We start from the raw sequence: 16631 nt of genomic DNA on the forward strand, positions 1-16631 counted from the left end.
AGACTGTCGGGCATCATTGCTGAATTCTGTTATTTTTCACAATATCAGAAGGCAATTAATCACCATAAACAATTCAAGATTCATTACCAAAAATTTTTGCAATTGGAAAACCCCAGTTAGTTGATAATAACAAGAAAATAGATGATATCATATTCAAAAACACTTGTGATCTGGTTAAACCCCCCATGTTTAATCTTTAATTGTTATTTATGGCCCAGGAAAAGTGATTTTAAATTAGAAAACTCCTCAATGGCGCACAAACATGGCGTATTCCGCACTAGAGATACTTTCATCCTTATCGATTCTGGTGAGATATGAGAACAAAGGGCACATGATAAGATATATTTTTGAAAGTGAAACTGGAATATAAAAGATGCGAAGTTGCTTCTAGCACTTAGTCAGTTTCACTAGGAACCCAAAGATGATTCGTCAGGTCTGCCTTGTTGTGTTGCTTTGCACCGTTGGTGTCTTCTCCAGGAGTAAGTTAAGCAAAGTGTGAAAATACGAAACATCAAGTGATTAAATTTTTCTTATACCTTAGCTCTTGAGTCCCCCGAGACAGACCCCGACTGGTATGCCAATTGGGAGGGCTTCATTGTTGGTGGTCAGAATGCTGCTGCTGGACAATTCCCTCACACTGTTTCTCTGAGATCCGTTGCTAACAGCCACTTCTGCGGTGCTTTCATCGTGAACAACAGATGGGTTGTCTCAGCTGCTCATTGCACCATCAACCGTACTCCTGGAAATACCAGGATTATCGTTGGTGCTCTTCAGCTCAGCTCAGGTGGAACCAATATGGCCACAGCCCGTATTGAGAATCATCCTAATTACAATGGAAATACTCTCGCCAACGACATCTGTGCTCTTCAGACCTCAGCCAACATTGGCTTCTCCAATACCGTACAACCTATGGCTATGGGATCTAATCATGTCGGCGGAGGAGTCGGAGCTACCGCTGCCGGTTGGGGACGCATTGGAACCAATCTGCCCCTTGCTAACACCCTTCAGTGGCTCAATGTCCAGACCCTTACCAATGCGGACTGCCGTGCTCGCCACAACATCATCAACCGTCAATTCGTCCACGACAACACCATCTGTACCTTCACACGCCAAGGTGAGGGTATGTGCAACGGAGACTCTGGATCTGCTCTCTTTGTTGGAAACACTGCCATTGGTGTCGTTTCCTGGGGTATTCCATGTGCTCAGGGCTTCCCTGATAACTTCGCTCGTGTGTCTTCTCACCGCAACTGGCTTATCGGCCATACCGGATAAACCTCTGGCTTGAATGTCTCACGCTTGTGAAAAGAACGTCTCAACAATAAATTAAAATGCATTCTACAAAGAAATATTTATTTATTGATGTTTTTCTGGACCTGGAAGCTTATTTTGCCTTCCTTTTGGTCGTGAGTCATTTGAGGGTAATTGCGAGGGAATGGCAGCTTCTACTCCACCTCCAACATATTATTGAATTTTATCTTTTCTTTTTGAAGGTAATGTCTGAATTTGTAAGAAAAAATCATTTAATATCTCTGAGTTCAGTTCTAAATAATGCAAAACCCAGATAATCTTGTGGTAGCTGAGATTCTATAGAGGCGAACACGAAATGTGTGCAACACTTAAAAATTGCGTCGATCAAACTGTTCTTGGAGGCAGAAACGAACAACATGGTGTCGACGTGATTCTTTACCCCCAAAATTCATCTCACAATCGAATTTTCACACATTCCGAGTTGCAAGCACCTAGAGTTGCACGCATTTTGAGGTCATCTGTAAAAAGACTCAGCTACCATAAGCTTTTTTGGGTTTCTCACTGGTCATTTTCCATTTTAAATAGTTTAAGTATAGAGGGCTAATAAAAGAGAAAAAGTTCATTAAAATCAATTAATAAAAACATTACAGATAGGATATGGTCAATTTCGTTATAGTAAATGTCGGGATACAGTTGCGTGGAGTGGGGGCGGATGCGACTCACCATTGGGATAGTCTTGATATCAGATAGAAGACACTTAAATTTCATCGAAATCGTCTCAGAAACACTGAAATCGCAGTCCGGTCAAGACATTTTTGATCGTAGCTCAGGTCAGAGAACATCGAGGGAGGAGTGCGATCCACCGTTGGAAAGGTCTTGACCTCAGCTGCAAACATACTAAGATTTGAAGAAAAAACATTGTCTGGTTTTCGAAATATTCAAATATTCGAGATGGAATTTCCGAAAATCGATTTTTCGATTAATCAGGCATTCGATTAAATTGGATGCAATTGGAATGTCAAAAAAGGTGGTAGCATTTCATGAGAGCTTCCAAAACAACAAATTTTTGAAATTCTGACTACTAGAATAGGAGATATGGCCATTGTAAATTTAATTTTTGACCCCTTAGAAAAGTTTAGACATCATCACTAATGAAAATTAGTTGGTCGGATGATTATTATTATCAAATCTATTTAAAATTGTTCTCATAATCTTATAAAACATTTTTCTTTTAATAATTTTATTAGTAGTGGCAACATAGGGCAATATTTACGTGGATAAGTTGCGGCAATTATTTCATAATGGTTTCATAAAATTATATTTGCTTGTGTTAATTAAATGAAACTTATATCCCGACTAATATTGGTCACTAATTGTTTTTAGTTCTCACAACTCATGCAAATAAATACGCCTATATTTTCATAAAGTTCTGACAACTCTTCAATAGTAAAGAGTGTTTTTTTTACTTATGTGTTGAAGCTTTTTCGTGCTATATAGTAGCCACAACAAATATGATATAAATATTACAGCCAATAAGATGGGTATCAACCACATTTATTTAGTTATTGGAACGAATATGTTATAGTACCCATTACTAATCTAATTTAGTTATGATAATTAAATGAAAAGATATTGTAACTAATATTGGTCAACTATTTCATTTTGTTAGTCTAGCTAAATATATGGATGGGTCTATGTTTACTATATTTTATAGCTTCCATAACTGTATATGAGGTAGTTGGGACTAAATTTTTCTAAGAGTGTAGCTCGAATCAGGAGTGTTGAAAGGTATAAGTTTTTTTAGTCGAGTGATATTAGGCTCAGGTATAACATTAAAATTTGAGATCGATAGATACCATAGGGGCTATGTTAAGAAAACAAAATATAAGAGTGTTCCAAATTGTGGAAGAAGGGTGGGGGTAGATCTGACATCACCTACTTTTAGCCAACCATCAATTTTTAACCTATGACGAAAACCTTTTCTCGATGTCTTTCTTCGTTCTCTCTGTAGAAGCGATTATATGACGAACGGGACGGCCACGATAATCGATTTTTCGCGCATGCGATATTCGTGATCTATGAGTGCCAAAAAGTGTAAATCCCAAATTTGCGTCCGATCTGATGAGGTTGGATTTCACCTCGGACCACAAAAGCAGAGATTTTTAATGAATCTCAGATAATAAAGTATTCAAAACAGCCCTACCCTTTCCTATGAATGTGAAATAAAATTTAACAGGGTGTCTTCGATTGTTCTCCCTGAAAGAAAGCATTCACTAAGAGAAATCCGAAAAAGTTAAAATAGCATTCCGGAAATGTTTATTTTATCCTGCAGTATTTATATGAAGTTGGTGTAAATATTACCCTTTTTATGTGTATTAGGGGTTAAATTAACCCTTTTCATGTTAATTTTACCCTTAAAAAGGTGTAAAAATAACACTAAAAAATGTTGATATATTTTCACACCTTAAAAGTGTTAAAGATATGAGGAAAAAAAGTTAATAGCACCCTCGTTTTCTCCTCAGTGTTTAAACGAGAACTCCAATAATCGTATATTTGTTTAAACAATTACCTACGTCTATTTTTAGATACCTATCAATTATAAATATAAGGGTAATAGTTTCTTCATATTGTTATCAAATTTTTGCTTCATAGAAAACACAGCCATTCATACATTAGAAAAACTCAAAGTTGATACACTGACTGATTTACAAACGCTATCAGTAAAAGGATTATTTTCTGGGAAAGTCTCAAAATATTGGAAAATACACAATGAAGTAGATAGTATTTCTTACATTTAAGTCCGGTATAAAAGCCGAGCGACCATACAAAAGAGTTTCAGTTCTCTTGAGACTTTTCAAAATGATCCGTCAAGTTTGCCTTATCGCACTTCTTTGTGTTGCTGGAGTCTTCTCCAGGAGTAAGTATTTTGACCGCGGTTTCTAAACTTCCTGAAACTAACATAAAATCTTTTTATAGCCATCGAAGACAATGTTGATGATTCTGACTGGTATGCCAATTGGGAAGGCTTCATTGTTGGTGGTCAGAATGCTGCAGCTGGACAGTTCCCCCACTCAGTTTCTTTGAGATCCACTGCCAACAGCCACTTCTGTGGAGCTTTCGTCGTGAATAACAGATGGGTTGTCTCAGCTGCTCACTGCACCATCAACCGTAGTCCTGGAAATACCAGGATTATCGTTGGTGCTCTTCAGCTCAGTTCTGGTGGAACCAATATGGCCACAGCCCGTATTGAGAACCATCCTAACTACCATGGACCTAGTCTGGCCAATGATGTCTGTGCCCTTCAGACTTCTGCTAACATCGCATTCTCCAATACTGTACAACCTCTTAGCATGGGATCTACGCACATTGGTGGAGGAGCCCAAGCTACCGCTGCCGGTTGGGGACGCATTGGACACAATCTGCCCCTTGCTAACACCCTTCAGTGGCTCAATGTCCAGACTCTTACCAATGCGGACTGCCGCAACCGTCATAGCGCTGGAAATGCTGCCCGTGTCCATGACAATACCATCTGTACATTCACTCGCCAAGGTGAAGGTATGTGCAACGGAGACTCTGGATCTGCTCTCTTCATTGGAAGCAGCGCTATTGGTATCGTTTCCTGGGGTATTCCATGTGCTCAAGGCTTCCCCGATAACTTCGCTCGTGTGTCTTCTCACCGCAACTGGCTTATCAGCCATACCGGATAAGCTGCTGGCTTGAATGGCTCATTTTTGTTAAACATCGTCTCTACAATAAATACTATATCTTCATTAAATTTGTAATCAATCATTTTACCGCTGCGGTGGCTCTACTTTATGATGGCAGATTTTATTATAAATTCCCCATAAAGTCTGCGGTAAAAAGGATCATGATACCAAATGTGATAGATTGTACTAAATTCGATAAGAATTTCGTGCCAATGAGTGACAGAATTCTCGATAAGTTTGTGTTAAAGCTATTGGAATGTCTTGGCAAATCTATGATGAATTCACCTAAACTGAGAGATAAGAAGCCGGGTTTGATCTTGAACTACGAAAGCTTTTTTTATGCAAAGAATCTGAACTTGAAAATATTTATGAACATACTACTCAATGAAAACAGAATAAAATGATTGTAAATAATTGGGAAAATATTTATTTTTATTAAACCAAATATTGATACGTCCATGTCAGTATATAAATTTAGTTTTCCTAAAATTGTGTGTATGCCTTAGACTATCCCCTAATATCTGATATATTGTAGATTCAGGAATGTCCTAATCTTTCAACTGCACCCTACCATGTCGCTTTGTGGGAGGATCCTAGTTTCTCCACTAGATTTTATATTAAGATAAACCGGGAAAATAATACCACAAAAGCATCATCATGTTCACATAAAATTTAAGTCTTCAAACGCTTCAAACCACCAATCATCATCGAGTGCACATTTTACTATCAGCGACTTTTGTGCCTGAATGTCTGAAAGCACCTGAAAGTAGATTATTTAAGGTGAGACACGAAAGCTTTCCTCGTGGCGAAAAAGCTCTCTGTTAGAATACATTTACAGAAATTCTTAATGCGTAAGCTTATGCCTCGACAATGTGAGTGAACTGCGTTTTCAGATTTATTTTCATCTCGAGATTTAGTTAAAAGAAAACATATTTATTGTCTATACAAATCAACGAAAAAATGTTCTCACTTGGCGCAATTATTTTAATCCTAAATGCTAAACATTAGGATCTAAAAGTGCGACTCATGAGCTCACGAGTTCTAACACTTAGCAAAGATTTTTATACTCTTATTGTCTTTTTATGTAAGATCTACAATTAATTGAAATCGTTTTATAGATCACTTCAAAATTGTCAAAATTTATCAGAAGTAGCGATGAATAACAAATAAATAGAAAAAAAAGTTCGGAATGATTCTACTAGGGAGTTTAAAATCAACTGAAACTTCTTCGGATTGTCAGGACTTAAAGTCGAGGAAGTTCAAAACAGGGAGGAGCATTCTCATACATTTTTCGTACAAAAATATAGTAACTATATTTTTTCTTAAGTGATTTTTTTTAGTTTTGGTATAAAACCAAATGCAATAATTTTAAAACTTTCACCAAATGAAAAAGTATCTAATGTTATGTTATTGACACAAATAACATACAATTTTTTGAATTTTTCTCACAAATTTTCTATCTGTAACATTAGTAAAATTTTAAATTAAAAAAAATATAGGTATTCTCTGAACATGTGGCTACCATTTCGTGTTATATTTATTTTTGTGGGATCTAAGTCTAATAAAATTATAAAGAATTTAAGAAGAATATATCATTTGTAAATTAAAATACTCCATCCGTTAGTTAATCACCCTAGGGTCAAAATGGTTCTAATCTCCTGAATAATACATCCTCTACGTAATTTTTCAACTTTTAAAACTTATTTTAAACGTATAAAATTTTTGAGTGTTTTACGGCCCTAATAGTCAAAAGCAGTTCAGTTGGCCTTTATGTAAAGTTATAGCAGCAAAATAATGAATTAAATGAATGAGTTTTTTGGTAATGACCGAAAGTGTAAGATCGTAAGTTAAAGCTTTAGAGATAAGGTACTTTTGGACGTTTAAGGGAATCAATTTACTAGATAAAATCAAATGAGGAACGATGTCGTTCATGAGGAATTAAAGGTATTTCCTCATGTTAAAAGATCACATCATCGTTAGTATTGTCATGTTCAGTGCATGAATGAAGAAAGGTTCCTTAGAAATTAATTGCAATCCATTGTGGAGGAAACTGGACCAGAACAGACATAGGACAAGATGGTTGAAGCAAATACAGAATATTGCCTTAGAGCACATTGGGATCGACCGCGATCTCGAACATTTTTTTGAAGTGGTAAAGGATCGGCAGGAGTGGATTGTTAACCTGGGGATGTCCTAGACCTGCGGCCCCGATAGGGATAAGCGGTTCAAAATAAATAAATTAAAAAAAAAGGTTTTTGATTTCCTCGCCTCTTTCTTTCTTTTATAAAGTGCCCTTAAAGTTCCGATTAAAGCAAAAAACATTCCATATTAGGTTTAAAAATAAAATATTTAATATTCTATTACCACTTTCGGAAATATCATTATAACATTTTCTAAACCTGCAACAGACCTGTAGGGGAATTCTGTAACGATATGACAATGTCATATGACAAATTTTCCTGGTAAATTCGAGAGCAGGACCATATTAAAGCCTATTGAGCATGGAATAACCATTTCAAGGGGCTCTATAAAGCTTTTAGTAACTGATATGATTCTGATTTAAGTTTAGTTTTTCCTAATTTACCATCCATTTTAAAATTTGTCATATGACATTGTCATATCGTTACAGAATTCCCCTACTGAATCCAATATTTCGATGTATTAAAATAAAACATGTCTAACTTTTGCGACAACCGATTGTATTTTGCTACTTGATAACTAGGGCTTGTCTCTGAAATGACCGTAGGATCCAAGTTTGTCGTCAATACGATAAGACCATTCGATGAATGGAAACACCCACCATTCATGGAGCGATTAATTTGATATTGATTTATGACGATCTTAGTGTTTCACTGGTCTTTTCAGTAAAATAAAAGTACTTGTGATGAAAAAGGCCCAAAACTATAGATAAATTTGTTTGCGCGTAACATTGAGTATAAAAGACATTCTCCTATCAACCCACACCTCAGTTCTCTCTAAGGTGCACAAAATGATCCGTGAAGTTTGTCTCATTGCTCTCCTCTGTGTTGCTGGAGTCTTCTCCAGGAGTAAGTTAAGCAAAGTGTGAAAATACGAAACATCAAATGATTAAATTTTTCTTATACATTAGCTCTTGAGTCCCCCGAGACAGACCCCGCCTGGGCAGCCAATTGGGAAGGCTTCATTGTTGGTGGTCAGAACGCTGTAGCTGGACAGTTTCCCCATGTGGTTTCCCTAAGATCCACTGCCAACAGCCACTTCTGCGGTGCTTTCATCGTGAACAACAGATGGGTTGTTTCAGCTGCTCACTGCACCATCAGTCGCAACCCTGGCAACACTTGGATCGTCGTTGGTGCTCTTCAGCTCAGTTCTGGTGGAACTAATGTCGGAACTTCCCGTATTGAAAACCACCCTGACTATTCTGGAATAACTTTAGCCAATGATGTCTGTGCCCTTCAGACACAGAACACGATCACCTTCTCCAATACTGTACAACCTCTTAGTATGGGATCCACGCACATTGGTGGAGGAGCCCAAGCTACCGCTGCCGGTTGGGGACGCATTGGACACAATCTGCCCCTTGCTAACACCCTTCAGTGGCTCAATGTCCAGACCATTACCAACGAAGATTGTCGCAACCGTCATAGCGCTATCAATGCTCTCCGTGTCCATGACAACACCATCTGTACCTTCACACGCCAAGGTGAGGGTATGTGCAACGGAGACTCTGGATCTGCTCTCTTCATTGGAAACAGCGCCATTGGTATCGTTTCCTGGGGTATTCCATGTGCTCAGGGCTTCCCTGATAACTTCGCTCGTGTGTCTTCTCACCGCAACTGGCTTATCGGCCATACCGGATAAACTGCTGGCTTGAATGTCTCACGCTTGTGAAAAAAACGTCTCAACAATAAATTAAAATGCATTCTGCAAAAAAAATTATTTATTGATGTTTTTCTTTACCTGGAAGCACATCTTGGCTTGGTCGTGAGTCATTTGAGGGTGATTGCGTGGGAATGGAAGCTTCTACTACATCCCCAGAATCGTTAATATTATTAAAACATTTCGTTGGACAACCAAATTGATAAATTTTACATGAAAAACATTACTATATTTCTAAAGAAAAGATAAAATTCTCAAGGAAGGTAATGTCTGAATTCTCTGATTAGAGATAGAGTCCGGTTCATATATAGTAAGGGTCAGGGTACAGTGGGTCGCTGTAGAGACGAATGGGACCTATCGTTAGAAAGATCTCGATCTCATAAACAGTATATACTAAAATTTCCTCAAAGTCGCTTCATAAACACTGAACAAATGGTCCGTTCAAGACATTTTTGATTATAGCTCGGGTCAGGGAACATCGAGAGGGGAGTGCGATCCACCGTTGGAAAGGTCTCGATCTCAGCTACAACGTATTAAAATTTAAATGAAAAGCATCATCTAGTTTTCGAAATATTCGAGATTGATTAATCGAAAATCGATTTTTCGATTAAACGGACCCTCCATTAAATCCTATGAAATTGGAATGTCATAAAGGTTATAGTACTTCATGACAGCTTTCCAAAACACTAAATTTTTTCAAGTTCTGACAATTAGAACCGGAGATAAGGGAAGAGTACCCCGGATCGGAATGTTAAGAGACATGCTCCATATTTAGTTGAAAATATAATGCACAAAACATTATTTGATATTTTTATGTTTGCTAATTGATACATTAGTGATCCCTTTAACTATATCTGTGCTTTTGAATTTTTAATTTTTACATTAAATTAATAAAAAATATGTGTAATTGCAAACTTGCGCTCTGTACCTCGGATCGTCAGAAATTTAATCAAGTGTCTCAGGGAAAATTGGTTTTGTAAATTAAATTTAAGTTAATGTACTGTATTCTTGTGAGAGTTAAATGGTAAAAAGTAGCTAATAATTTTTAAAAAATCATTTAATTTGGAGCAACAATGTGGTATTAACTTGACGATCCGAGGAACACTGCCGATCGCTGGTACACTTCCCTTATGTCCACTTGAAAATTGAATTTTTGACCTCAACTAGCTCGAGTCAGGGGGGTCGGGAGTCGGGATACCTTAAGTTTGGTATTGATCGAAAGCTCTTAGGCCCAGATATACTAAAATTCGAGATCTATTGATGCCATAGGGGCTAAGTTATTGAGAAAACAAATTTTGGGGGTGTTCCAAAATGGAGGAAGGAGGGGGGGTCTGACATCATCATCATCATCAACTTCTAGCCGCCTGTCGACATTTAACCTTTGCCGAAAACTGCTTGTCGATATCTCTCTCTTTGTTCTCTCTCCAGAAGTGGTTATACGACGGACGGACGGACGGACGAACGGACGGGACGTCCACGAAAATCGAATTTTAGCGCATATGATATTCATGATCTATGAGTGTCAAAACGTTTAAATCCGAAATTTGGGCCCGATCTGACGAGGTCAGATTTCACCTATGACCACAAAAGCTGAGATTGTAAAGAATCTCAGCTAAAAATGTACTATTTGTGTTTGTACTGTTTTTACAAACTGGCAAATGTAAAAATGGTCGACTCCTTCCTCGATTAACTTTAACCGAAATTTGTAGCCAGTTGTTTTAATTTACCTCACATCAAGTTGAAGACTGGCATTCTGCAATTAAAGACACTTTGAAAATCGGGCAGGAAATTACATCACCCACCTAGCGGAATTATCAATAAGTCAAGATTTCAAAATAAGAAACTTAAAAAATAATATGCGCCGTAGAATTTCGCTATATTATTACTTTTATGTTTGGGCTACTTCCTATAATTCGGGTGGCTGTTGCATTTCCAAAGAGTTTATTGACTTTTACTTTTGGTTCGAATTTGTGTATTGAAGCAAATACCTTCAACTTTTGGGCACTCAAATGTATCAAATGGTATAGTACAGTGTATAGTACAGATCTGTATAGTACAGATGACAGTGTCCCGGGTTCGATTCCCTTTAGGTCACCAGGAATTTTTCTGGCGTTAAAGGTGTTCGGATTGCATCCAATGAATAGAAAGATTTTGGAATTAAATATAATACTCTACCTTTTAAATTCAAGCAATAAAATCAATCACTTGGGGTTCTTATCAGTTTTTGAACTTCGAACTCTACATATATTAACTTTTTTGTAGTTTATCAGACATGAATCATTTGTTTTTTTCATTTTCGGATATGCTTTAAAAATTATTCACATTAATATTTCAGTCCTAATATGATTATGGCATTCTATATTTATTACATCTTCAAATGGTTTCTCATGAAGATATTCGTCTGAGATTTTTTATAGTGACAATATCGTACTCTAATTGTCAACAATATGTTTGATTCCTAAATGAACTCCATCGGCTAAGCAACTATCCTCTCCATTTAATAATTTTTGATCTATCTCAGGGATTGTACAAATAATGCTAGGACGGCGATGGAAGCAAAAATGTGAAACTATTAATATTTAAGGTGCTTGAGAGGTTTGAGGCCTGATCTTACTCAAACGACAGTTACTGTTGATAATCCATACTACTTGAGCACTGTGAATTTGTTCATTCAATCGATCATTTTTGCTGTTTATCATAATTGTTATCTTTGTTAAGTTATCAAGAAGACTTAACGTCTAAGCCTAACAAAAGATTTATTAGCTTTTTTTATTTCTTGCACCATTAGCTACCCCCAAACCAAGGTCTTACGACTTAAGGCTTATTTTCACCAATATACTATGTTGATAATTCTTTAAAAAATAATCAAATAATATATCCATAAAAACATAGAAATCTAAATCATCAATCTATCATTTTATTCAAATAGTGAGGAAAAACAATAAATAACAAAAAAATGGGACCTTACATATTAAAGATTTTTGTAAGTAAATTGTTCCTTTTTTGTTTTAAGAATTATTAAATTTTAATTTTATTGGAAGTCTTTCTTTTCTCCATAATATTATCGCCTTATTGATTTATTACTAAGTAATGTTCTAACAGAGATCTCTCGGCGCCTATTTCATGAAATTTTTATAAATGATTGTATCCCAAGACGCTTTGATAAGATAATATTCACAGTAGGGGGCTTGATTTTAGGTATAAAAACACGCTGATTGTCCTCCTAGACGATAGTCAGTGCTACTGAAATTGTGGGAAAATGATTCGCGAATCTTGTTTGATTGCTCTTCTCTGTGTTGCAGGAACTTTTTCCAGAAGTAATATCGAAAATTTTCAAAAGAAGTCTCAAAAATTAATAAATTTCATTTTATTGCAGCACTTGAAGATGCAAATGAACCACAGAAAGATTCTCTGCCATGGTCAGTAGGTTGGGAAGGTTTCATTGTTGGCGGTCAGAATGCTGCAGCTGGACAGTTCCCACATATGGCTTCCCTGAGGTCTACTGCCAACAACCACTTTTGCGGAGGTTTTATCGTAAACAACAGATGGGTTGTCTCAGCTGCTCACTGCACCATCAACCGTAGCGCTGGAAACACTTGGATCGTCGTTGGTGCTCTTCAGCTCAATTCTGGTGGAAGAAACGTCTTCACCAACAGTATTGTTAATCACCCTAACTACAATGGCAATAATTTCAACAATGATGTCTCCGTACTCCAGTCCCGTGACTCTATTGGAACTAGTAACACAGTTCGTCCAATGACTGTTGGTTCCAGTTTCGTCGGAGGTGGTCTACAGGCTACAGTTGCTGGATGGGGACGTACAGCGGCTAATGCTCCTTTGGCCAACACTCTTCAGTGGCTCAACACACAGACTCTTTCTATAGCTGAATGCCGCAGCAGGATACCCAACCATATTCAGGTCTTTGACACCACCATCTGCGGCTTCACTCGCTCCGGCCAAGGTACCTGTAACGGTGACTCTGGATCTGCTGTCTTCATCGGAAACACGGCTATCGGTATTGTATCTTGGGGTATTGTGCCATGCGCTTCAGGATGGCCAGACAATTTCGCCCGTGTGTCTTCTCACCGCAACTGGATCGTGTCTCACACTGGATAAGTTTGTTACATTTGACGAATACAATGCAGAAGATTGGAAAATAAAGCACTTCATACAAATTCACAGAACATTTTCCTTAACCTTGTTAGTAATGTTAGTTAACAGATGGACAGATGGATGTAACAGACAAAACTTGTTATGTTATGACATAATTAACGTAAGACCGTCTTCAGACTAGAGGCTTAGCTCAATTCCCGAGGGTTTCAAAACCTTAAACAGCAACCGATTTTATTGATTTTTCAACATGTAATAGGTCATTTGTCCTTAATAATCCAATTCTAAGTCAAAATTTTCCAAAAATCGACTGATAAGATATTAGAGAAGTTAAGCCATATGGCTAAGCCTTAGGTCTGAAGCCCGTATAAGATGGCTATGTCTTTCATAGTCGAGCCACACCCACTACAAAACCACACCCACTCGCTAAATTCATTGTCTAAGTCTAAACGCCAAACGTGACTTTTAAATGGTATCTTGAATGATCTCAGTTACATATCTGATATATATTGTTAAATGATGAACAATAGTGGTACGGGACCAGGCTTCCCAACCAGTATTGTATGTAAGCCATGAGATGAATAAATTAGTTTAGTCTACCCCGAAACCTCGTCTTGTATATTACAATATCAAAATTTGATAATGCCACGCCTTGCTGTTGCATGCCTTTTTTCTATTGCGGCCTTATGGGCCTATTTCAATTACAATTTTTTTGACGTAGAAGACCCATGGGAGTTTACAAAAAACTATGTGGAAAGGACTCCATCTCCATATATTTAAATTTGACCGTTTTTTTTATTAAGTATTTTATTTTTATTAAGATACTGCATAGTCTCCCCATATGTTAGGGGGAGTCCCCAACAAAAAATTATACACGTTCAAGGCAAGCTTAAAGGGGTAGTTATATTCGTGCCGGGGTCAAGACCTCAGTGGATCTGTGGATAGCGCAGTGGCTCTATGACTGTGAGGTCTCGGGTTCAAGACTGGGCAGCTGCAAACTTTTCACCTGTTGTATTGGTCTCGAATTCATCCAGTGAATGAATGGAAAAGTAATGCCAATGCATTGACAATGAACCGCCTAAAAAAGAGAGGTTGGTATTTGGTATAGGAAATAAGTTTTCGACATGCAGAGTTCAATCAAATACAAATACACATTCACTGCCCAGATCCACAAACCAAGGCTGGTCTACCGTGATATAAAAGCTGTACTAAGTGTATCAGAACGCACACAGAGCACTGTGATATAGAGCAGGTTTACCCGCCTTGGGAGTAAGATAGAACAGGAGAATGGGGAGTGCATTAGGGGCCCAAATAGGATCGGAGGAACGTCTGTTCGACAGGGAACCCCTATTGACACTTTTGCCAAAATGTTGAAAATTATTTAATGTATCTAGTAAAATATAAGTAATATAACATTTTTCTGTAATATACCTTTTACTATAAACAGAGATGTTCAAATTTCGTATCCCAAGTGGTACAGAGTAGGGTGTCAATAGGTGCTGACACGAATTCTTAAAGTGTCAATAGACGTTCTTTTCACCCTAAGTGACCTGGGTGCAGCGGTTCCGAAAGGAATATAACCGATCCACAGACAAATCTTAATCTTCCTGCCGGGGTCAGTTCTTCATCACCTATCGATAACATAACTTACTTTTTACCTCTTTTGTTTTATAAGGTAGGGGATATCTGAAGTCAAAGTTAAAGGTCAAAGGTCAATCATTTTGGTGAGCTTATTTTTTTTAATCGATTTGGTTGAATTTGATTTTTTTTGAAAGGTATTAAAATTTTGAATCCGGCTGCATAGGTTTTCATCGGTCTTTGTTTGTCTATGTCGAATATTTTTTGACACTGAGATTACTCTACCATCAGATTGATTTACAGCTTGCAAACTTAGCGTATCAGAATTAATTCTTGAAAATATCGCAATTGTTTTTTGAAAATTTCTTCGTGATAAGTATGAATTCCTACTGCTTTAATTTATAAATTTATGAAGTATATTTTCCAAGAAAAATGTCATTGATAAAATATTCTGGAATATAAGATTGTAATCCAAAATTCTTGTCAAATGGTGTAAAAGAACACTCTCGATGATATTGCAGTCATTGAGTAACAGGATAGCACCAAGTTGAAATGTTTCGTCAAAGTTTTCTTCTCCTGGTGTTTCTAGCAGTATGCTATTCGAAGTGTAAGATTTTTTTAGTAAATATACTATTTTGGAAAGATTAATATTACATTTTTAATATTCTTTTTGCAGTTTTGACGTATTCTCATGAAAAGACTCCGTCAGTTGGATGAGTAATTGTCGTAACTTTCTGATCGCTTAATCATCATTTCTTCTAACAACATGGAAATATACAGAGTGTACAAGAACTGCTGATGAGGTGATGAGAAAGTTACGACAATTTCTGATCCAACTGACGACTTTTGGTTTAGCAGTCGCTCCTATGAGCATGAGCAATTTCCCTTCGTACCTTCCATTCGGTCAGTGAGTAATGCTCACATTTGTTCTGGATTTATCGTTTCTGATCACTGGATTGCTACAGTGGTGTTCCATTGCACAATTGGTCGAACTCCTGAAAATACCAGAATTTTCGTAGGAGTCGATCAAAATGGCGGGATTAATGTTTTCAATTCTCAGATCATCAATCATCCTGACTACAGTACAAGAACACTGATAAATGATGTTTCCCTAATGAGGACCAGAGACACAATTATCTATAATGATTACGTGAGATCTGTTTCACTTTTCAAGTGATCTGGTTCCAGAAAATGTTCCTGCAGTATCAGCTCGATCGAGATCGGTCTCAGTTTCTTGTTTTTATTCAATAACTATTTCGAATGATTGTTATACAGTGGCGGCCATAAAAATAGAATCACTCCTGAAAACTTAAGTTTTTTTTACTTTTGTTACCTTCTTTCTAGTATGAATAAAAAATTTAACTTTTGAAATCTTAAAGTAATTGCCTTACGTCGAAAAAGCACAGTACTGGCCGCAAAAAGTCTATATTTTTACTCAGAATGCGTCAATAATGATGTTCTGCTTTGACAAAAAATAGAATCACTTTCATTTATAGTCAAAAACTGAAATTCATTTCCAGTATTTCAAAATAATAAAATTTCAGTGTAATATCACTAATTATTTAATGTCTTGACAATTAATTTTTCGAGTTTTGATAAAGAAAACTATGAGAAATTGGAGAAAATGTAGGACTTTCTTTTTAGAGGCTCTATTAGATTTTTGAGGCTACGAAAGCATGGAATGATAGCTGACCAGAGTAAATTTCGAAAATCAGTAATCCATAACACAATAAACTTTGGATAGTATGAATGATTATTTGATAGGTTTTGACTCTGAAATATTGGGTAAGAAAAATACCTGTTGTGAAAAAATTATCACAGATCATTAATTTATTTATGACATAGATTTCTAAACAATATAGGTATTGGCACAACTCACAACTGTTCAGTATCATATTTACTATATAGGGGAAGGTGGGGTAGTTTAACGACGGGGCAGTTTCAATTTTTGCATATTCTTCTTATACCTTTGAAAGAAATGAGATAAAACCTTTATGTTATTGAAGAGATAACCGAGACCCATGTTCATAAAAATAATTAATTTCGTGACGCTTCGCGTTTGAATTCTGTAATTGATTTTATAAAACTGCATCAAAATGAAACTTTTTGTAATGTTTTATTTTCAACAAT

The 16631-nt window shown here is 36.7% G+C and overlaps 4 protein-coding genes across 4 annotated transcripts; all 4 read left to right on the forward strand.

Annotated features, from left to right (window-relative positions):
* Window positions 1–251: 251 nt before the first annotated feature.
* Window positions 252–1346, forward strand: LOC129803255 (chymotrypsin-2-like). The gene is made up of 2 exons (XM_055849705.1): window positions 252–479; window positions 542–1346. Exons 1-2 carry the CDS (start codon window positions 422–424, stop codon window positions 1270–1272), a joined length of 789 nt encoding a protein of 262 aa, XP_055705680.1. The 5' UTR covers window positions 252–421; the 3' UTR covers window positions 1273–1346.
* A 2730-nt stretch (window positions 1347–4076) lies between these two features.
* Window positions 4077–5023, forward strand: LOC129803254 (chymotrypsin-2-like). The gene is made up of 2 exons (XM_055849704.1): window positions 4077–4165; window positions 4225–5023. Exons 1-2 carry the CDS (start codon window positions 4108–4110, stop codon window positions 4953–4955), a joined length of 789 nt encoding a protein of 262 aa, XP_055705679.1. The 5' UTR covers window positions 4077–4107; the 3' UTR covers window positions 4956–5023.
* A 2905-nt stretch (window positions 5024–7928) lies between these two features.
* LOC129803256 (chymotrypsin-2-like) lies at window positions 7929–8870 on the forward strand. The gene is made up of 2 exons (XM_055849706.1): window positions 7929–8002; window positions 8065–8870. Exons 1-2 carry the CDS (start codon window positions 7945–7947, stop codon window positions 8793–8795), a joined length of 789 nt encoding a protein of 262 aa, XP_055705681.1. The 5' UTR covers window positions 7929–7944; the 3' UTR covers window positions 8796–8870.
* Window positions 8871–12042: 3172 nt separating this feature from the next.
* Window positions 12043–12986, forward strand: LOC129803252 (chymotrypsin-2-like). The gene is made up of 2 exons (XM_055849702.1): window positions 12043–12130; window positions 12190–12986. Exons 1-2 carry the CDS (start codon window positions 12073–12075, stop codon window positions 12927–12929), a joined length of 798 nt encoding a protein of 265 aa, XP_055705677.1. The 5' UTR covers window positions 12043–12072; the 3' UTR covers window positions 12930–12986.
* The last annotated feature ends 3645 nt before the right edge of the window (window positions 12987–16631 follow it).

Source organism: Phlebotomus papatasi, chromosome 2 (assembly GCF_024763615.1).
Source record: "Phlebotomus papatasi isolate M1 chromosome 2, Ppap_2.1, whole genome shotgun sequence".
Taxonomy (NCBI): Eukaryota; Metazoa; Arthropoda; class Insecta; order Diptera; family Psychodidae; genus Phlebotomus; species Phlebotomus papatasi.

What these genes read in the sequence shown, in the direction of transcription:
- LOC129803255 (XM_055849705.1), top strand. Translation starts at nt 422, where the DNA reads ATGATTCGTCAGGTCTGCCTTGTTGTGTTGCTTTGCACCGTTGGTGTC. An exon ending in CGTTGGTGTCTTCTCCAGGA is followed by an intron (nt 480 to 541) that starts GTAAGTTAAGCA and finishes CTTATACCTTAG; the next exon opens with CTCTTGAGTCCCCCGAGACA.
- LOC129803254 (XM_055849704.1), top strand. Translation starts at nt 4,108, where the DNA reads ATGATCCGTCAAGTTTGCCTTATCGCACTTCTTTGTGTTGCTGGAGTC. An exon ending in TGCTGGAGTCTTCTCCAGGA is followed by an intron (nt 4,166 to 4,224) that starts GTAAGTATTTTG and finishes ATCTTTTTATAG; the next exon opens with CCATCGAAGACAATGTTGAT.
- LOC129803256 (XM_055849706.1), top strand. Translation starts at nt 7,945, where the DNA reads ATGATCCGTGAAGTTTGTCTCATTGCTCTCCTCTGTGTTGCTGGAGTC. An exon ending in TGCTGGAGTCTTCTCCAGGA is followed by an intron (nt 8,003 to 8,064) that starts GTAAGTTAAGCA and finishes CTTATACATTAG; the next exon opens with CTCTTGAGTCCCCCGAGACA.
- LOC129803252 (XM_055849702.1), top strand. Translation starts at nt 12,073, where the DNA reads ATGATTCGCGAATCTTGTTTGATTGCTCTTCTCTGTGTTGCAGGAACT. An exon ending in TGCAGGAACTTTTTCCAGAA is followed by an intron (nt 12,131 to 12,189) that starts GTAATATCGAAA and finishes ATTTTATTGCAG; the next exon opens with CACTTGAAGATGCAAATGAA.